Source organism: Podarcis cretensis (genome assembly GCF_951804945.1).
Source record: "Podarcis cretensis genome assembly, chromosome: 2".
Taxonomy (NCBI): Eukaryota; Metazoa; Chordata; class Lepidosauria; order Squamata; family Lacertidae; genus Podarcis; species Podarcis cretensis.
The window spans coordinates 22232434-22254688 of record NC_137171.1 but is presented as its reverse complement, the minus strand read 5'-3'; the positions used below and the strand labels follow the sequence as shown (position 1 = coordinate 22254688).

General features: G+C 45.6%; 1 protein-coding gene and 1 long non-coding RNA gene across 2 annotated transcripts in view; both read right to left on the bottom strand.

The window, feature by feature from the left end:
- The window catches only part of ERBB3 (erb-b2 receptor tyrosine kinase 3), a 98535-nt gene extending 82669 nt beyond the window's left edge, over positions 1–15866 (bottom strand). Inside the window, exon 1 of the mRNA XM_079965355.1 lies at positions 15454–15866. Coding sequence (XP_079821481.1) covers positions 15454–15625 — 172 coding nt within the window. The 5' untranslated portion in view covers positions 15626–15866. The remainder of the gene's footprint in view (positions 1–15453) is intronic.
- A 1790-nt stretch (positions 15867–17656) lies between these two features.
- LOC307210168 lies at positions 17657–21581 on the bottom strand. Its single transcript, XR_013835896.1, has 3 exons — positions 20529–21581; positions 19806–19929; positions 17657–17714 (listed from the first exon to the last, which is right to left on the bottom strand). It is a non-coding gene; the product is annotated as an uncharacterized lncRNA (long non-coding RNA).
- Between the last annotated feature and the right edge of the window lie 674 nt (positions 21582–22255).

Here is a 22255-nt window from a genome sequence, read left to right as displayed (position 1 = left end):
TGAGATATGAAAACTAGGAGCTAAATGGCACCTTAAACCTAGGTTGTGGGCACAACAACGGAATGTCTAGGTGCGCTTTTTTTAATAACAAGAATACAAAGCTGAAAATGAACAAACTTCAGCTAAAATCTTATGTTCATTTTTCAGGTGGTCTAGTCCTTCCCCTGGCTACCCCCTTTATCTTCTTAAGAGGGTCTCTTCTCCAGTCTTCAGAGCTGGAAGTGGGGAGGCATAAAAAAGTCCGCCTTTCCTTTCACTCTGCAGTTTTAATCTGAAATCTTAGGTGCAGTACTGCGCCCAGGTCTCAGAAACTGCTTGCGCTACTGAAATTCCCTATCACAAAATGTGCCTAGAACAATGGGAGCTTCGACCACTGCTTAAAGCTAAAGGTAAAGGGACCCCTGACCATTAGGTCCAGTCACAGACGACTCTGGGGTTGCAGCGCTCATCTCGCTTTATTGGCCAAGGGAGCTGGCGTACAACTTCCGGGTCATGTGGCCAGCATGACTAAGCCACTTCTGGTGAACCAGAGCAGCACACGGAAACACCGTTTACCTTCCCGCTGGAGTGGTACCTATTTATCTACTTGCACTTTGTGTGCTTTCGAACTGCTACGTCGGCAGGAGCAGGGACCAAGCAACAGGAGCTCATCCCGTTGCGGGGATTCGAACTGCCGACCTTCTGATCAGCAGGTCCTAGGCTTTGTGGTTTAACCCACAGTGCCACCCATGTCCTAGGCAAAATGTGCCTAGAACAATGGGAGTTTCAGCCACTGCTTAGGAGTGTACTATTCTCCTATAGGCAGAACTTGGGTGACTATGACAGAGAGTGAAAAGAAATGTACGGATGCAGTGCTCAAAGGAATCACATGCCTTCAAAAGGGATGGGTGGAAAGAGAGGAAAGGTTGACAGCTCTGTGGCAGTTGGGAGCAGCAGCCAGCCATGGGAGGATAGCATGCAGAGTAACACATCTCCACAAAGGGAGCCGACCTCTGATCCTTCTCTGCATTCTTCTGTTTATAAATAATTCTCACTGCTGCCCTTCTGGAACGACAGCACAGAGCCCTAAACAAGTATAAACCTGAGTTCCACATTTCCAGCCTAGAAAGACAGGCAGAAAACAAAATAAAACCTAGCTGCCTTAAGCTCACCATTCAGCACACAACCATCTATGGGTGTTCCTCTTCCCTCCCCATCCCTTTTTGCCTCTTGTGTCGTGCCTATTAGATTGTGGGTGCAGGGATTGCCTCATTTTAGGCACTTTTATACAGATTATTATTCACAATCATAAATGACCCATTCTCCTCCTTACACACTGCATGATTGTGGTTTGTGTAGGCTGAGTTCACAGCTCGAAAACAATCGGGAGTGTATTAAAACCAGGAGGAAGTTGGCTTCTATAGGAAGAGGAGAGAACAGAGCCCCCGGTTTTTACTAAAGCCCAGCTACTTCCCATCTTAAAAAGCTGGAGCTCAGGTTTCTATAAATCATCAGCTGCCAATTGTGTTCTCATACCTGGCCCTCGGCCATTTCCAACTGCCGGGGAACCTTGTCAGCCCCATTCACCCTTTTGCTTCCTGGTGCCAACTGGGGCCCTTGCCCATCATGACATCAGGGGAAAGGACAATCGCCACACTTATCTGTGCGGATAGGATGCATGCTACTAGTCCTGTGTATGGAGAAATCATGGTGGTGGAGGGAGCCATACATGCATTCAACAGGGCTTCATAGATCCATTAATTCAACCTTCACCAATCTAGTCCTCTCCAAATGTTTTAGACTACCATCCTCCCTAACCACTGGCTGTGCTGGCTTGGGTTGATAAGAGATGAAGTCTTTAAAAATATCTGGAGAAGAGGCTGATCTGGGTTTCAGATGCAGCACCTTGGAAATTCACAGTTCAGATCTTGCTCCCATAACCGCTCCTCTACATGCAATTTAGGGATAATCCATCTGAGCTTCATTACAGGGCTGTTGTACAGATGACCAGGATAATGTGCATCAAGAACACTCAAAAGAGCTGCATAAACAGTAGCAGTAATGCTATCTAACTTTTATATGTTATTATTATTTAATACTTCCTGCTAACCTAGCAGTTCGAAAGCACTTCAAAGTGCAAGTAGATAAATAGGTACTGCTCCGGCGGGAAGGTAAACGGCGTTTCCGTGCGCTGCTCTGGTTTGCCAGAAGCGGCTTAGTCATGCTGGCCACGTGACCCGGAAGCTGTACTCTGGCTCCCTCAGCCAATAAAGCGAGATGAGCGCCGCAACCCCAGAGTCGGTCACGACTGGACCTAATGGTCAGGGGTCCCTTTACCCTTTACCTTTATTATTTAATACTATTCTAATGATTATTGAATGTTACTTTTTTGATGTAGGTTGCCTATTTTAAAGTTTTATTATCACATTTTTGTATTGAATTAGACTGTTATAAGATGTACATTTTTTGCTTCTTCAACTTGTAAACCGCCTTGAGTATTGTAAGATAGAAAGACGGTATACAAATTAAAAAATGAAAATGATGATACCAACCCTGGCACACGGTTGCCTGCCACACAGAATTCAAAGTTCACAGTGGCTGCATTCAGGTGTACTGTAATACTAAGCCATAGTTTAGCTTTATGAGAACAAGCCCAGTGAACCTCTGTCTCATATGCTCCTATCTTCCTCTCTTCCCCTGGCATAAACATGGGGAGATTGAAAGGTTCCATTTTAGGGTTGCTGCAGTTTACGCGAAAGGCCAAAATCTGGGGCCCTCCAGATGCTGCTGGACTACAAAACCCATCATCCCTGGCCATTGGCCTTATTGGTTAGGACTGATAGAAGCTGTAGTCCAACATCAGGGGGTCGGACTAGATGGGCCCTTCCAACTCTACAATTCCATGATTCTATGATGTGGACTCTCACTTCCTGCTCTATGGTCTTCCCCATACAGAAAATACAAAGCAAGGAGTGGCTGGGTTGTAACTCAGTATTTCCTCCTGTACCTTTGAGCGGGCCACTCAGCTGGGAGATGAGGCAGCAAGTGCCTTTCATCCACCTGTTTCCTGCACACAACACTTTTCCCTCCACCGGTTGGAGCGAGGAGGGTTATAATCCCATAACGTTGTGAGTTGGGCTTTGATGAGACTACTTTGGAATGGACTTGTTAGCACCCGAAACAAACGTCCCCCTAAACTGTCTTGGAAGAGAGTGTGCCACAGTGATTGACAGGAGAACAGAGGTCAAATTCAGCCACAAAACTTACTAGATGACCTTGGGTCAGCCACACTCCCATGATCTATTTATACCTCACAGGGTTGTTGTTAGGGTTTGTTTGTTTTGGGTTTTTTTTTTAAGAGGCTTATGTCACCCTGTTCCTCAGAAAAACTGCAGGATGCAACTATAATAGTCCTGACAGTGGACTGATGGAATCTGTCTTGTCCTAAGCCATTCCTGAATTTCCACCATATTCCAAGCAGAGGTGCAGTGGTCCAAGATTGCAGGGGGTCAAAGACCCATTACTAGAGTCCTAGCAGGGTCCCTACATCCAGCATCCCTGAGCCACCCAATCAGCATGAAAGGGAAGCTGTTTAGCAACTAAGAAGAAGTCTCTGCACCCTTTGTGCTTATTGGAGTCAAGCAGAGTGAAAGAAGGTGAGTCGGGTAAAGATTGGCTTTTAGGGTCACTCTGAAGGAGGCACGTGGCATGGGAAACGAGTTGTTCTGTATGCTCCATAGCTAAGCATTTAGGAAGAATTAAAACAAGGTGTTCCAGTTTCAAGAGAATGGTGTGCATGTTCTGTTGTGTAACAAGGTAAACACAACTTAAGTCGCTCAGAAAGAAGCTATTGGAGCGTTCCAAAACATTTGCCCACAAACATGCACACAAAATAATAATAATAATAATAATAATAATAATAATAATAATAATAATTTATTATTTATACCCACCCCCATCTGGCTGAGTTTCCCCAGCCACTCTCGGCGGCTTCCAATCAAGTGTTAAAAACAATACAACAGACCTAGCTGAAAGGCAACACAGAGAGATCTGCATTGAGCATTGCAATGCATACATCATTATCATCATCATCAAATTATATCTGAAGAAAAGGCTAAGGAGTAAACTCTACACAAATCCCTAAGACAGCTGGATGGCGCCTTGCACGCCTCCCTCCAGCAACTCCAGCAGCCAAGCTCTGCTTTCCTTTGGACCACACCAGCGAGGTCTCGTTATCTGGGCATCCCCAAAACCTCCATTCACACTGCCCAGGCTTGTGCCCCACAGAGGTCACTTTTGGTGCTGCTAATACAGCGGTTTGACTTCACCCCCGGAGGTGTGCTCCATTGTCTCTCGAGACAGACGGATGCCAGCGATGACAATTATAACACGACTGTATAATCTTGCCTTGAAGTGACCCTGCACTTCTGAACTGGACTGATTCCAAGGGAATATGCATGCTGTGAAGCTGCCTCTAGCAGAGCTTTATTTGTGCCTCTGCTGCTACAGCCACTGTTCCAAAAGCGTATCCTCTGTCAGGAGGAGGCGTAAGAATGTAGAAGAAGGCCTTTTTTTTTTTTTTTTACAAGGGGCAATGTCAAAGTTGAAAAGCCTAAAATTAGTGCAGGCAGCTGCACTGGAAGCCACAGGTGCTTCTGTGTTGCTTTCCCTCTCTGCCCACTTCCTCCTCCCTCCTCCCTGGTCTTGGTAAGAAAGAAAGAGAAGAGCAACAATCATTCTGTCCCTCCAGGGTGTCCCTATCATCAGGAGCCTTCCTCATTTCAGTTGATTAAAATACTTAACTAAAAGTAGAAAGATTTTGACAGATTTTTTTCTGAGCACTTGGGGCCAAAAGAAAGTAATTTAAAACAACTGCTGAGACATTTTCGTTCCGAATCTGCTAGACAGAACCAGTCAGAGGAGGATGATAGTGGGTGTCCAGTCCCCCTACCCCATAAAATAAATCCTGGCCACACCCATGGTGAGGGGTGAACTACAGTTCCCTGCATAAATGTATGGCATGTACGGAGCTGAATTAATAATAATAATAATAATAATAATAATAATAATAATAATTTATTTGTACCCTGCCCATCTGGCTGGGTTTCCCCAGCCACTCTGGGCGGCTTCCCCAAAGACCAAAAATACACCAAGATGTCACACGTTAAAAACTTCCCTGAACAGGGCTGCCTTAAGATGTCTTCTGAATGTCAGGTACTTGTTTATCTCTTTGACATCTGATGGGAGGGCGTTCCACAGGGCAAGCGCCACTACTGAGAAGGCCCTCTGCCTGGTTCCCTGTAGCTTTGCTTCTCGCAATGAGGGAACCACCAGAAGGCCCTCAGCGCTGGACCTCAGTGTCCGGGCAGAACAATGGGGGTGGAGACACTCCTTCAGGTATCCTTCCCTCAATTCAAAAACAACAACAACCCTCTTCTGTGGATAAGCTCCCTGTCCTAAAACCAACATCTGCCATAGGATTGCTTAAGTGGCGATTCCAAGAGCTATCCTGGTGTCTGTCCCCAACACCCATTCAAACTGCGGGGGATGAGACACAAGATTTACCCACCTTGGAAGAATGGCAGATGCAAGTAATAGACTATATGGAGATGGCAGAAATGACTGGCAGAATCCGAGACCTGGGAGAAGAGTTGGTGGAAGAGGACTGGAAGAAGTTCAAAGACTACTTGCTGAAACACTGCAAAATTTATGAGTGTTAAAATGATGTTGGATATAAAAATAATATGGCATTAGTGATAAAGTTAAAAAAGAGTATGCAAAAATGAATTTAAAAAGGGTGAAAGACTAGAGTTATATTATGTCAAATTTGAACAATATGGTATAAGTGATTAAGTCATAAGGAATAGGCAAGAACGAGCTAAAAGAAGAAAGATCGGAGACATAATAGGTTGAATTATATAATTAACAATGAGATTTGAAAGAGGGTAAGGATTTGCTGAATTTGATTAGGCAAATGGGAACACAAAAAAGGGAGGTGCGAGGAAGTCAAGAAATAGAGTTAAATAAGTATAAAGCTAAAAATTGGATTTTTTCTTTTTTATGTTTTTTATTATCTTTTTTGATGATTTTTTGTTTATTTTTTGTGTATCTTTTCTGTATTTTTGGCTATGAGTGTTTTCTTTTTCTTTGTTGTATGTATGTATGTTTTTTTTTGTAAAATCTTAATAAATATTTTATGGGGAAAAAACTGCGGGGGATGAGCAACATTGTTTTTCTCTCTCTCAGTTGACTCAGTGCTCTGTTTGTGAAGACACCCTGTGCCAGAGAGGACACACGCCAGGTGTGGGCGGAGGCTGTGGCCACGATGCTTTTCAACACCCCTTGTTTGGATATGATCCCTCAAGTAGATCACCCCTCCAAGACATCATCCCTCTTGCTTTGCTGCCGCTAGGAGCTGCTTCATGGCTAGGCATCCACCCTTCCGATCTTCCCCTGCACACCTGGTTTTTCGCTTGCGGCTATTTACTCAGCAAGCACTACCTATTACGAAAGGTCCTCCCTCCACCCCCCCTCCTTTGGAGTGATTCAGATGGGAGGGACAATCCTGCCCAGCCCTGGCCATGCAAATCTCTGACAACATAAGCTGTGCATAGATGGAAGAGATTAGGGCACAGCCCCTTGGACCCAAAAGTTGCACCACAGGGAAATGGCTGCCTGCATTAGGAAACAGGAGAGCGTGAAGAGGAGAGCTCCTCCAAGGAGGAGATCCAGAATGACATTTTCAGTGCCAGGTGGGCCTCAACATCCCAGAAGAACATCTGTGCCTTTTTGTGAGCATCTCTAGCTAAAGTGGAACAATCTCCCCCATCGATTTTGGACCACTTGCTTAAATACAGTGATGATTTTTCTACCAGGTTAAATTGGCTACGGACCCTGCAGGATTTATTTGCATTTCCCTGCATCGAGTAAAGGTAAAGGTAAAGGTACCCCTGCCCGTACGGGCCAGTCTTGACAGACTCTGGGGTTGTGCGCCCATCTCACTTAAGAGGCCAGGGGCCAGCGCTGTCCGGAGACACTTCCGGGTCACGTGGCCAGCGTGACATCGCTGCTCTGGTGAGCCAGAGCCGCACACGGAAACGCCGTTTACCTTCCCGCTGGTAAGCGGTCCCTATTTATCTACTTGCACCCGGAGGTGCTTTCGAACTGCTAGGTTGGCAGGCGCTGGGACCGAGCAGTGGGAGCGCACCCCGCCGCAGGGATTCGAACCGCCGACCTTTCGATCGGCCAGCCCTAGGCGCTGAGGCTTTAACCCACAGTGCCACCTGCGTCCCTTAAACGCCTGAGCCAGTTGGAGCATCTATAAGTCATTTTCTGAATCTGTTGGGTACCCTTTTTAAAAACAATGATCCTTCACATCCCCCCCCCTTCTCCAAGGAGCTCCATATGAAGCCAGCAACCAGAGTCTTCTAGATTTGTGCTGCTCAGACTCCTTTTTCTTTTTCACAACTAGAAACTCTGTGGTCATCCAGCTAGAGCTCATGGGATTTTTGAAGAGCACATAAGTACCCTGTGTTGACTGACCCTGAGTATGCACAAGAAGTGCCTTGTTGGAAAAAGCCCAGCATTCTTCGCAAGAACCCCAGCGAGCGGCAAAACACTCAGTGCTCCAACAGAATTAGCTTGCAGACCACAATCCACGTTCTGTCCACCTTCATTCCACAGCATGCTTCAGTCAGCAGGGACCGTTTTCGTACACATTTGCAAGATGGCCGCGGCCATGATACTCAGTGTCTTTGAGCATGCACAAAGTACGGTACCTTCCCCTCTCCATGGAGTAACCACAACCAATTTGGCACTAAAACTTGGTTCTGGGGCAAAACCTTATATTACAGTTAATCTACTATGGATTCCCTACATAGTCATGTTCCCATTGAAATGCCATGATTCCTGAATCCCCTCCATTTGCCTAGCACTTTGCAGTTTCCAAATTAATAATCATTGAGCAAGAGACTTAAGGGGTTTGGTCAAACCAGAAGCGAAGGTCCAGCAACAATGAGTTCTTTTATCTCAAGAGCGGGAGGCAGGGACTGAACGAAGGGCTGGACAGATTCCAATCAGAAATAAATGTATCAGAGAAATAGGCTCCATTGTTTGGTCACTGCCCCGTTATCATTTGTATCTCAGCCCCACAGATGTTTATCCCCCTGACAATACAGGCTGTCCTTCTTCCATCCATAGGCACACACACAAATAACATGCATGAAACCCTAAAGTTACAATACACTCACACACTAGTTTCTCTTTAACACGGCCTTTTAACAAACTCCCAGATTTTTGTGAAGCAAATGCAATCTGAGGTAAAGTCAGTGATGGGCAACCTGTAGCCCTCCAGATTATGCTGAACTGCAATTCCCATCATCCCTGACCTATTTGCCACGCTGGTTACGACTGATGGGAGTTGGAAACCTTCAACAACTGGAGAGTCGGGGGTTTCCCCATCCCTGGTGTAGACAATGAAAGCAATCACAGTCTACGTAGGTAGAGTGTCGAGTGTAGATGCAAGAATCCAAGACTCAAATACCTGCTTAGCTAGGAAGTTCGCTGCTGACATCACTGCCTCTTAGCCATAACCTACCTCACAGGGCTGTTGAAAAGGTTAAATTAAATAGCTCAGTGTAAGGCACCCTACAATTGTGGATAAATGTGACAAATAAATAATGGTCTTGGTGTGGCTCAGTGTTAGAAACTGGGGTAGAAAAGCTAGGTGCCAAATGGCTTCTGGGACCTGGGTTGTAGGCGCCAAAACAGAATGTCTAGTCACCACGGGGTGGGGTGGGGGGTCGGCAACACAATTTATTTATTATTTTGATAAGCATGAATTAATATTAACAATGTGTCACTTATGTGAATTGCATATCACATTTAATACATGCTTAATTTTGTGTTTACAATAAAGATATTGGTACCATACTTCAGGTTTTCAAAACACTCTTTACTGTTAAACTCCTTAACATATACTTTGAGGCTTCAGAGCACATACATTTCAGTAATCCTTGAGTGTCAGCCAGGCACAAAAAATGGCAACCAGTCTTTTTGAGGGGCTCGCAAATGGAGAACCTTTAGACACAAAATGCGCCTGGCATCCGGCTAATTTCAAACCCTGGTGTGGCTTCTAAGAGTTTTGCCCTCCCTTCCTTTATGCCATGTGCCCTCCCAACTCATCCAGTCTGCTGGAGGAGCTGGGTGCTCCCCAGGCACTTTGGCACCCTTTTTGTGTCATCCTACTGTCTGACTTTCATTCCAGCTTAATCTGCAGGGAGGCCAATTTGTGGCTAATGCCACATGAAGGCAGGGTAGACCTGGACTGATGATGCCCCGGTCCCTCCCAACCCTAAGATACAATTATTTTCTCTGCAGCCTAGAAAACACACACACACACACACACACACAGAGAGAGAGAGAGAGAGAGAGAGAGAGAGAGAAAGAGAAGTAGTAGTAGTTTTAAATCTATCAACAGAGCAGAGAATTGGCCAGGAACTGGAAAGTCGACAAAGCCTTCTTAACCTTTAGAAGATTTCTTGTACATATTAATTGAATGACCCTTTCTGGAAGGGAGCAGGCCTGGAGAAGGTGTGGAGAGTATTTGTGGCAATTAGCAGTGTGGGTGTGTTGCAGTGTTGTTGACACGAGAGCAGAACTGTGAGGACTGGGGTGCTGGAGAGATGATACTATGGCAGTGCTTAGGGTAAGCAAGATGGAGTTCCTCTTATCAACTCATCGCCTTCAGATCTTGTAAAAGCTACACTTGAAACCTAATCTAACAATGGGCTCATCCCGGTGTCAACCAAAGGGAATTCCTGGACCAAGGCTAGACCAGGCGATTGCATTATTTCCTCTATTCCAGGTATAACCAATGTGCTACCACTCCAGTTGTTGTGGGTTACAACTCCCAGCAGCCCCAGTCAGCATGCTCAGCAGCCAGGGATGATGGGAGTTGTAGTCCAAAACATCTGGAAGGCACTATGTTGGCTACCTAATCAATACACGTAAGCAATGTATCCAATATACAGTTGTACCTCAGCTCCCAAATGCCTTGGGAGTTGAACGTTCCAGCTCCCAAACAATCGAAAACCGGAAGTGACTATTCCGGTTTTCAAATGGAAGTCGAATGTTTCAGAAGTCGAATGGACTTCTGGAACGGATTTTGTTTGACATCCGAGGTACAACTGTAAGGTCAAATTTCCCCTTGGCATTTAATGCCTAAAAGTGAGAGAGAACAGAACTCATGCCTTCCTGGGGTACCTTCCCCACAGTCCCAGATGCATGTAGCATGCTAGTGGTAATTTGGGGAAGGGGAAGAGGCCTGCCATACTTGAGCAAAATGTTACCACTTCATTTTTTCAACCCAAGCCAAGTCTAGTTCTGTGTGACATCAGGATTCTACAGACGTAGCATTGTCATTAGAACTATAATACACATCATCTCACAGATATGGTCCATTTAGAACATGGGTAGGCAAACTAAGGCCGGGGGGCCAGATCCAGCCCAATTGCCTTCTAAATCCAGTCCGCAGACGGTCTGGAAATCAGCATGGTAGAATGTGTCCTTTTATTTAAAATGCATCTCTGGGTTATTTGTGGGGAATAGGAATTCATTCATTTTTTTCCTCCAAAATATAGTGCGCCCCCCCCCAAGGTCTGAGGGACAGTGGACCGGCCCCCTACTGGAAAAGTTTGCTGACCCCTGATTTAGAAATTACTAGGGGTCCTTTCTCATGTCTTTTCACACTTGGAAAGGACCAGGAAAAATCTGTGCAGGTACATACATACATACTTTTCACATGGAAGAAAAATGCAATCAAAAACAGGTTGATTTTTCCCCCCTGTCAGGACTTGGTTTTAGGCCAGCTTATGTGTGGGAAAGTGGGGGGGGGCTCTGACCCATGGATTCTTAAGAAGTAGACAATTTCCTCCCAATCTCAGCATTGCTTAGGCAGGTGTGTCTTGAACTGGGGATCTGGGCAGAGAAGGGAGGTTTTCCCTCTAGTTTATCTGACCGACACTGTTTGATTTTCTTCCCACTGACAAAAGCTACAGCATACATGGGGAAAGCAATTAGCAGAGGTCAAGAATGTTGACACAAAACTGGTTTCGGGCAACTGGGGAAACCTGGTCTCTATTAACCGAGGGAGGACAGCAAGAGAGGGCTCATTAGCAAGTGCTCATTAAGTAGAAAAAAACGTAAACAAGGTTCCCAGCACTTGGTTGTCCAGCAGCTGTGTACCAACACATCAACTTAGGGAGAAAAATAAAGGTTGTTTCCTCTTGGCAGAGGAAATTAAGACAGCTGAGTACAGAGGAAGCTGCTATATACCAAGTCCACTGCCCATCTAGCTCATTTCTGTATGCACTGACTGGCAGAAGCTTGCCAGGGTCCCAGGGCAGGGGCCTCTGGAAACGCTACGTGAAGAGACAAAAGGTTGAATCTGGGGTCTTCCACATGCAAAATGGAAGGAATCTCAGAAATGCTTCTGTACGGGAACCAGCGAAGGTTCCCTATGGAGGTCTCCCTTCCTTGTCAGTTTCATTGTGTCTATTTGGCCCGATCACTACCTTCCAATAAGGTAGCAGTTCCAAGGGTTAGAAACATGCCAGCTCTGCCTTGCTGCTGGCAGCAGAAAAGGTTGTGAGATGTGATCTCTCTGTAGAGACCTAACAACAACATAGAGGACAATGACCTATCTGACTTCACAGAGGGCGATTTCACCTACGAGGTGGCTCCCCATAGCAGAGTTGTTCATTAGCGAATAGCTACAGAGTACAAGTGCCTTGCAACACTGTGTAAAGTACAAAACGCAGAATACATGTCAGCAGAAACGCAACATAAAGCGAAAAGGTGCATCGTTTGTGCCAGTGCAAATTCCCAGCCTCAAGAGATAAGAAAGACAGGAAGGGGTTGTTCTGGTTAGGGTCACCGGGCTGGAGGTGTGCCAAGAGACCCGGTCCAAGGCCACACTTCCCTGCAAGTACATAACCCTATCCGAGGCCACACATCGCTGCAGGCACCTCACATAAACACCTTTGCAGAGGAAGACCGGTCGATCTGTTTGTTATCATTGAATATATTGATTAGTTGCTCTTCAGTTAAATAAGGTCTTACAAAAACGAAGCGCATTGCTCCCATGTTAATTGGCATGAATTGACATTACTGCTCTTTTAAGCAGCCTCTAGTGCAGTGTTTAAGGGGTAGATCCAACATTTAGTAATAATCAGAGCAGGCATATTGAAGTCAATGAGTTTAGGTCAATTCATTTAAACTGGTCTGCTGCTATTACTAATGTTGGAGATTACCCATCAGATTAGTCCTGCAGCACTTTAGATTTTGCAGTCCAACAGTGTTTGGAGGGCCACTGCTTGGCCACTCATTCGACTTTTGCCCAATCCAGCAGCATGGGATCATCTTATGTTCTTATGACAACAAAGCTGTGCTAAAAGCTTACTCCCATCTCTCCAGCTTTCTCCTTCATCCACCACCTTGCAGCCTGCCTATGCATGCTCCAGCCCCTAAACATTCCCTAGAATACACCAAGAAAACTGCATTCCAGATAACATGGACATAATAAAGCAAGGATGTGGAACCTGTGGCCCTCTAGCTGTTGTTGGATTACATCTCCCATCAGCCTCAACCACTGGCCATCTCCCATCAGCCTCGACCACTGGCCATGAGATGGAGCTCAACAACATCTGAAAGGTCGCAGATGGTTCCCCAACCCACTGGTGCAAAGGGAACCTGCTGAGGAAGTTAAGCATTCCAAAGGACTTCGTTCTCAAAAATATTTGCAAACATATTTACGGGCAGAAAAACGGGACGAATGCCTAACTTGTTTTGACTCTGTGTCCAGAGTCTAAGAGAGGAGGACACCCATAGTTCTTTCACACACAAACCCCTCCCCGAAGATTTCTTTTTTAAAACAGATAGCCAAGGAAACACTACAGAAAAATTTCTCCATACCACAGTGCCTAGCTGGAGAGGTTAACCTTTCAAACAGCATCGATTTAAGGGACTCCTTTTATTTCCCCCAGTCTGTTGGCTTAAGAAACCACAAAACAAGATAGGAAAGTGGACTTGGCCCTTTTCAAATCAAAACTTTTTCTCCCTTTCTAATCTTCGCACTTGGAACCTGCCTGTCCAAGGTATGGATTGAATCTGACGGGAATGGAAGAATGGCACCTGCAAGGCAACAGGGCCTCTCCCCTTTCTCCCCCAATGACACAGTTCAGCAATGGGAGATGGAAAGGCAGGAATGATTATGGCAAGTCCCACACAGGGACACACACAGACATTCCTTACGTAGAATTTAACTACATAGTGGAAGTCTCCTCTCCATAATCAGAAAAGAAGATCAAGCCCAAAACTTGTCCAACATCCTGTTAGCTACACTGGTCAACTAGGGACAAGACTGCAGTGTGTATATATTCCCCAGCAACTAATATTCAGGGGCTTATTGCATGTGCAGAGTGCATTTTCCTCTTTGTAGCCTCCTCGAACTTGTCTAATCTCCTTTTAAAGCCATCCAAGTAGGTGGTCTTCCCTGCCTCTTGTGGGAGCTGTCATTATGTGCTGTGTGAAGAAGTACTTGATTTTGTCTGCCCTAAATCTCCCCAATATTTAGCCTCATTGAATGATCCCGGGTTCTAATATTATATGAGAGCAGGAGAAAGTCATGCATCAGTACCAATGTAATGCCCCCCCTTCTTTTTGGGTAGCGGGCAACAAGAAACCACAGAATTCTCTACATCACAAAACCTACATTGCACCCCCAGGATAACTGGGGCAAGGCAAGCTTTTCCCAATAGTTGGCAGTTGGAAATATTATGGTTGGTTCAGAATTTGTGTAAGCACAGCACACTGGAGAAGAGTTGAAAGAGCATGTGTTACCTCATTGGATTTTTCTACTCAAGATCACCATTAGTTAAAAGTGTTGACAAGCTTGTTTCCAACTCTCCCCCCTTGCATGTTCTTTCAATATAGGTGGAGTCAGGATTCTAATCTATATTAGTGACTGGAATGTCAGATACACAGGCTCACGCCCCCAAACTCCATTAATTAGTCTGGAGTAGCTGCCACTCCTTCACGCAGCCTCAATAACTACAGTGGATCCGAATTCCCTACTTAACCCCATAAACCTGTTTTGAAAGGGCAGGATGAATCCACTCCTTTGCCATATTTCAATCTACCAACAGGCAGGGTTATTAGAGGGCAATTGATCAATATGAACTGCAGGTCCCAACCATGTTTACACAGAAGTTAGTCATACTGTTTTCAACTGAGCTTACTCCCAGGTAAGTAGGGTTAGGGTTTATTATTTTATGTGCCCTGGATAGGGAACCATGAAGAGGAAGTTATTCTGACCCAAGAATCCCCCCCCAACCAAAGAAAGAATGAAAGAATTAAGTTCTCCTTAAGAACATCATGAGTGGAGGGACTCCTCAGGGAGAATATGGCACTGAATAAAATTTTGTGGAAGGGTTGTGTGAAGTAGCCACTTGTCTCATACATCACTAATGACTAATACAATAATAATTTTTCCCTCCAAGATGGCACTTAACTTCAAGGGGGAAAACAAAGAGTCGAATCCTAGCTGAAAACCACACCTTCTCTATCCTATATATCCTGTAAGCCCCAAATCCCAGGTATGTAAGTGGGGAGGGGCTATGGAAACTCAGTGAAGAGGGAAATGCACTTTGCACATGCTCACAGTCACTAATTTATTATCATTACTTCAGGTGCGCCAGGGTTTTGAGGTTTAAACAAGAACTAGGGAATCAATTTCAAAGGCTGGGAGGGCTGAAGATCAAGTCCTGGTTCTGTAATTTCAGCCTAAAGCACCCCTCCACACACACACAAAAGTCTTCCCCACAGTTGATTCCAAAACCCAACCCTTCAAACAAGCGAAACAACATTTTACAGATTCCATAAAGTTTGCCTTGAAGTTTCTGCCCTCCCTTTTAGGAGAAACACACACGCCTCTCCTCCAAACCCCGCAATCAGCGAGCCAGGATCGCGCTCCTCAGACCCGTACCAATCACGAAAATAAAAGATCGTTGTGGTTGGTTTGTTTGGGGGGGGGGTATCCCTCTCCCTTTAGAGAAAGGAAGAGCTGAGAGACACAAAAATAGGTTTTGCCACAGCTCGGCGGCACAGGTTCAAAGGCGTCTCTCCGTGGTGTGAAACTAGTACACAGTTCCCCTCCCTACGGCTGACAAAACGAGAGAAAGATAATCAAACGCCTCGGATCCGATTTCAGGGGGGGGGGGAGTAGGGGGGGTTACACACCACTATCATGCGGGATATAAACACAGCCGCCGTGTAAGGTCCTGTTTATGGCTAAACGGACACTCGATTGTGTTATTGCAAAGGGCAGTTTTCTCCTCGCGATTCCGCTCAAGGCAGCCAAAAAGAAAAAGAAGACGACAGATAACACACATTTTTAGACTGCTCGGGGTCACTTACCTGCTTGAGAAGCTGCAGACCGCAGACTCCACAGGAGAAGGACCAGCCAAGGCACGAAGCTTCTGACCAAGTTGCTCTTCATCGTTAAAAGATCTTGAGTTGCTTTTGTATTTTGCTTGGGCTTTTTCCTTCCTTTCTCTGCCTTCCTCCCACCACCACTTGCTCCTGGCATGCGGCGGCGCGTTTTTCAGGCTATGGCATTCTGCATTTGGGATGAGGAAGAGGGCGGCAGGATGAGCCACCTGATCCCCAAGCGAAATGCCCACCAAGCTCTCCGGTTCTCCGGCTCAGCGGGGGTGTATGGAGCTGATCGCCTCCGTCCCCGCCGCCTCTCGACGCGGCAAGTTCTCCTCTAGAGCCAAGAACACCAGCCGTGGCGCCTTTGATCAGTTTCACTTACACACAACAACTCGCAAATTACACACACTTCATTCAAGGGGAAGCTTAAGTCGTTCCTCATTGGCTGAGGCTGCGCCCTAGCCTGGCCAATCAGAGGACGCCAGTCTAAGCTCCCATGCAGAGGAGTGGAAAGCGGAGATTTGTATTACTGTATTATTACTTTTTTAAAAAGAAGGGTGGAGGTAGAAAGCCTTATCTAGTTCTAGGCAAGGGTGTTCCACGTTGTTGTTGTTGTTTTGCAAACTCTCATGAAAAAGAGTTCATAATAACGCGCACACCGCTGTAGTCAATGGATCAAACTAACAGCGAAACTACGAACTTGAGAAACCGTACTATATCAACATAATCCATTATCTGACTATATTGTGGATAATTTTTTGTTAGTGGTCATTTTGCCTTGAGGGTGGGGATTCACCCCCACCCCATCAAGCGGTGTATAAATTATATGGATGGAAGGAAGGAAGGAAAGAAGGAAAGAAGGAAAGAAAGAGAAAGAAAGAGAAAGAAAGAAAGACTGGTAGTAGCAGGGACATGCAAACAACTTTGGTTAGTAAAAATCCCACCGAGCCACGCTCTGCAGATTTAATCCACTTTCCTGATTATATGAAAAGTAGATGAGCCATTTTCCCCGTTACAATCTGACTCCTGTGTCTATACATAAATACCGTTGGCTGGACCAGGCTTTCCCTTCACCTCCAGGTTTAGTAATTAAGAAAACCTAAAAAGGTTCTCTCTCTCCCATTAAGCAGACCCTGGTTCCTTAGGACTATCCTGCTATATAAAGAAGGGCAGCTAGGCTGAGGTTTTTTTTAATTAGCTGTGATTTAACTGATATTGAAAAAGTTGAGATGCCCACCACTTTCTCCTCTTACGTAATGTTAATTCTGTGTAATGTGTCTAAATAGGTGGATTTATTTATTTGCCTGAGATGAAGCACTGACAACATATAAAACAAGCCTGTCTTGGGGTAATGTGAGTGCATTTTGCAGTTGCTAGAATCTACAAATCTACCTACCTACCTAGCTAGCTATCATGTGATTGCATGCATATTTGGGAGGAGCTAAAATATTAGCTCCCATTGCTCGGTCCCAGCTCCTGCCAACCTAGCAGTTTGAAAGCACGCCAAAAAGTGCAAGTAGATAAATAGGTACCGCTCCCGCGGGAAGGTAAACGGCGTTTCCGTGCGCTCCTCTGGTTCTGGTATTTCGTTGCACCAGAAGCAGCTTAGTCATGCTGGTCACATGACGTGGAAAAACTGTCTGTGGACAAACGCCAGATCCCTCAGCCTATAAAATGAGATGAGCGCCGCAACCCCAGAGTCGTCTATGACTGGACTTAGCTGTTGGGGTCCTTTACCTTTAAAATAGCAGGACTGAACAGCATTGTGGGGTGGGGTGGGGTGATTCTCTCTCTTCCAGTGAGACCAATGTGGTCTATTGGAAACTTTGGGCATTATAACAGTGTTTTAAATGTGGTTAATGTAAGGTCTGTGTCAGGGAAGAAAGGCCATATTCCTCTCACTTTCAGGTTGTAATTCTATACATGCTTACCTGCATTCATGGGGACTTACTTCCAAGTACAGTGGTACCTCGGGTTACATACGCTTCAGGTTACAGACTCTGCTAACCCAGAAATATTACCTTGGGTTAAGAACTTTGCTTCAGGATAAGAACAGAAATTGTGCAGCAGCGGCGCGGTGGCAGCAGGAGGCCACATTAGCTAAAATGGTGCTTCAGGTTAAGAACAGTTTCAGGTTAAGAACAGACCTCCAGAACAAATTAAGTACTTAACCCGAGGTACCACTGTATATATGCTCTGTCAGGTGCCTAAAGGAGCTTCTTGCCACATCTATCCAGAACATGCTTTAAAATCAAACAACACTTAAAGTAAGGTTGTAGCCTTCACTGTGTAGAACGGAAACATGTCATGCCACTTCACAGACAAATGTGGTTTTTCACAGGTTGGGAAGTAGGATAGATTTCCTCTAATACTGTCACAATTCCTAAACCTAAACCTAAATCAGTAAGGTTTTCCTTTTCTTAAATCAGCTAGTTGTAGAGGCTGAAGAACTACATTTGGCTTTGGGAGAACTGAGTCCAAATCTCAGATTAGCCATGGAGCTCACTAAGTAGTTTGCAGTTCCTTATCTTAGCCTAATTCAGCCCACCTCACAATGTCGCTAGAAGGAGGCAGAGCCAGCCCTACTGTTGGGCAGAGGAAGGCGGCTGTCTGAGACGGCCAATGCTGATTGGCAGAAGATGCCAGAACTGTACAGTGCCATGATGTCTGCCCCCTGGACTCCCTAAGTTAGCCAGCTGGTGGAGGACCCGGCTGCTGGAAAAAAAATTCACCTGCCAGTTTTATTCTGTTGCATTTATATCTCACTTTTTTTCTCCAAGGAGTTAAAGGCAGCAGGTATGGTTCTCTCCCTCCTCATTTAATCCTCACAACAACCCTGTAGGGTAGGTTCGGCTGAGAGGTAGTGGCTATCCCAAGGTCACCCAAGGAGCTTCATGCCCGAGTGGGGATTTGAACCCTGGTTTCCTAGGATCTAGTCCAATACTCTAACCACTACACCACACTGGCTCTCTGTATGTGGCCTTTGTATGTGGCTTCTATATGTTGAATGAAGTGGTGGTAGTGAGGGAATCTTGTTCATAACCTCAGGCAGCAAAAATGTTTGGCCTGGTCTTGGGAAGGAGACATGACATACAACTTGCAGAGCACTGAAAAAGCTTTTAGAAAGGTAAATAGGAATATTTGGATTGAAGAAGAGACAATTTGAGGATGTTTCCTTAAGGCTGCTACCAGGTAACATGGGAGGACTTAACAACCTAAGAACAAATATAATGACTCAACCAAGGAAGGGCATTTGGGTGGATACTTCCATCACACCAGCCTTGTTTACGTGTATTTAGAAATCTATCAAAACAGCTCAATCTCAGGTCCTGATTTCAGAAGCCCCTTGACATGTTTGCTGTGCCAGGGTTTTATTGTATTTCTTACCTTTATATCCCCCTCCTTCCTTCCATCATGTAACCCAAGTTATCATACATGTCAGTCTTAGAGAAGTCCACATTTAAAGCACATCCAACACACATTTAAAGCACATGACCTTCCCCTAAAGAACCCTGGGAACTTTGTTTGTTAAGGCTGCCTGGAACGGTATCCCTGTGAGTGGGGAATAGTCATTCCCAGGATTCTTTGGGGGAAGGTCATGTGATTTAAATACCGGTATGTGCTAGACGTGCTTCAAATATGTGTGTGGATCTGCAGTCTCCCATCCAGACACTGTCCGAACCTCCTTGGCTTTGGCAAAGCCTCAGCTGCCTTCAGACCATATCCTGGAACCATAGCCTTGCACATGGGGCTAGTACCTCCTTGAGCATATGTAAAGTCTAAGAACAGCCTAACACCTCTAGGGTTTGGATGAAATTATTAAAGGGCAAAGACGTGTGGATTCTAGCCACCTTTGGACTCGAGAGCCTTGTTCTACAGCGCTAGATCACATCCCTCTCAATATCATCAGTAGGATCCAGGAACCAGCACCTTAATGCAATGCTGTGTTTCTCTTCTGTTGTACATAAAGTTAGACTGGGTCACAGAACAGGAAAGAGAAAAATTGTTTCAAGGCAGCAAGAGAGTTTACTGAACATGAGAACAGCTGCGGAACTGGGTAATGCAGCACCCTGAGCGAGGGCAAAAGTTGTAACCCCTCCAAATATTTCTTATTTGCACTATAATTCCTTTCAGTACAGTCACTTTTTATGGATCTTCTCAGTAGGCACTCATATAATTATAGGTGGTGGTGGTGGTTGTTATAATATTTTGCACTCCCTCAGCTCTGCATGCCCACACTGCCTTAAATCTGGCACTGATAAGAACCTCCTTTCTCTCTTGCACTCCACTTATAATGTCCCTTTTCCTCCTCATCTATTCCTCCTTTCTAATACCTTTTGAGTTCTGCTGCTGTGTCTGCCACAATCTTCTGGGAAGAGTAAATGGGAAACAAAAGCAGCCTCTATATCTATCCATCCATATCAATGGCTCTCTTTGGCCATTCAGAGTGAAGACAGCCTGGCAGAGAGGAGAGAGAGATGGATGGACTGTTACTGTTGTGTCATCATCCTTCTTCTCTGCCCGGGCCTTTGGCGGGAGAGAGCAACATGAGGAGCAGCACGCCACCAGCAAGGTCACCCTGCCACAGCGCATGGCGTGGAGGGAGGGAGAGGATGGCAGAGATTCAGGAGTGGGTGCTCAGAACAATGGCCGCAGTCAGGAGTGGGAGGAAATGAGATCAGAGATAGCGTCAGAAGAAAGCAAAGTTCATGGGCACTGGAGATGCGGCCTCCCACCCTCTGCAGAAAGTAGCAGCATTCACCTGATAAGGTGTTGAAGGAAGCAGCTCTGGGGATCGATTTATCTGTTGGCAGCTTCTGGGCCAAACAGACCCCTCTGGAAGGATGAACCACAGGCCAAGCATGCAGAGCATGGAAGTTGCACCTACCAGGCAGCAGAGTGTCTAAGGATAAAGTGCAAGAAATCTGAAACTGGATCTCCCAACTTTTTTATATATTAGTTCTTTTATTTATCTATTTATAAAAATATTTAGTACATACTGCTGTAACATAAAAATATATCACAGCAGTTTACAGCAATATAAAAATCATACTCGCTGTAACATCAAACCCAGGAGTGGGGATCCTATGACTTTCCAGATGGTACTCATCTCTCATAATCCCTGATCCCATGCTAACTGAAGCTGACAGGAGTTGGAGCCTAATAATAATAATAATAATAATAATAATAATAATAATAATAATAATTTATTTGTACCCCGCCCATCTGGCTGAGCTTCCCCAGCCACTCTGGGCGGCTTCCAACAAATATTAAAAATACATTAAAATATCACACATTAAAAACTTCCTTGAACAGGGCTGCCTTCATATGTCTTCTAAATGTCAGGTAGTTGTTTATCTCTTTAACATCTGATGGGAGGGCGTTCCACAGGGCGGGAGCCACTACCAAAAAGGCCCTATGCTTGGTTCCCTGTAGCTTAGCTTCTCGCAGTGAGGGAACCATCAGAAGGCTCTTGGTGCTGGACCTCAGTGTCTGGGCAGAACAATGGGGGTGGAGTCGCTCCTTCAGGTATACTGGGCCGAGGCCGTTTAGGGCTTTAAAGGTCAGCACCAACACTTTGAATTGTGCCCAGAAACGTACTGGGAGCCAATGTAGGTCTTTCAGGACCGGTGTTATATTATCGTCCCTGGTCTAATGCCCCTCTAAGTCACAGCTGTGGTCCAAAGAGCCCCAACCAGAGTTTTTATTATTCATGGAGGGGCGGGAATATAAAGGCACCATACCAGTGACTTGAAATCTGCTTAAATGCCCAGATCCTACTCCTTGATTAAAGCAGCTCTTGGGTGGAGCTGAGTTCTAATCCAGGTCAGCTCAAAATCCTGTCCAGATGAGCCACAGATGAGACATTCAGCACTGTAGCTGCTCAGCCTGTCCTTGAGGCATTGCTGAGCTTTAGCCCCAAATTTCCCTCCATCCAGCTCAGAGGATGAGTCACACAGAAAACAGGTGACACCAAAGAGGAAAAGATGATTTCTGACATAAATAGGACCTCAGGCCTGGAATGCAAGACTAGCCTTCTGCAAAACTCAGAGCAGATTACACAGAGACAATGTTTCAACTTGAAACCTTGCCATAAGAGAGAAGGAGAGCATCTAATTGTTCCTTCATTTCCCCCCATTTCTGTAGTGCCTTGATCTCACGTGCTTCAGGGCACCTCTACTTTTGATGCTGTCCTCCAGAAACAGTTTGCATTCTGTCTCACTATTCCTCCCCCCTTTCTCTTCATTCTTACTTCCTTTTGTTCTGAGCAATCAGAAAACAAAGGGGACATTCTTTGTTTTTTTGGGTGGTTTTTTTCCAAATCAGCCTTGGAATGTAGATGAAATACAAAAGCAGGGATAAGCACCTGCTGCTGCCCTCTGGCGCCATGCTGTGGCTCCTAGCTGGATGTGCATGGAGAAACCACACGCATTAGTGTGAACAGATTACTGCAGAGGTTTTCAAACTTTTTGAGTCCACGGCTCCTTTAACCAACTACATTCTTTCTGTGCCACCCCTGTGGGGCTCAAGAGCCCAGTTGTGTCACCCCTTGCCTGCAGAGCTGGCAGCCTCACTCCCTTTTTTGAACACCCTCCCCTGTGGAGTGTTCCCTCAGACTCCTCTCCTCTCCCCTTTCCTTGGGAGTCCTCTGGGCAGCCACTGCCCCTGGTCTCTTAGTTTCACCCCCTGCCCCAAAGAGGGGTGCCTCCCAGAGGCACCATTCGCCTGCGAAGCTTATACAGTCATAACTCGGGTTGAATGTGCTTCAGGTTGAGTGCTTTCG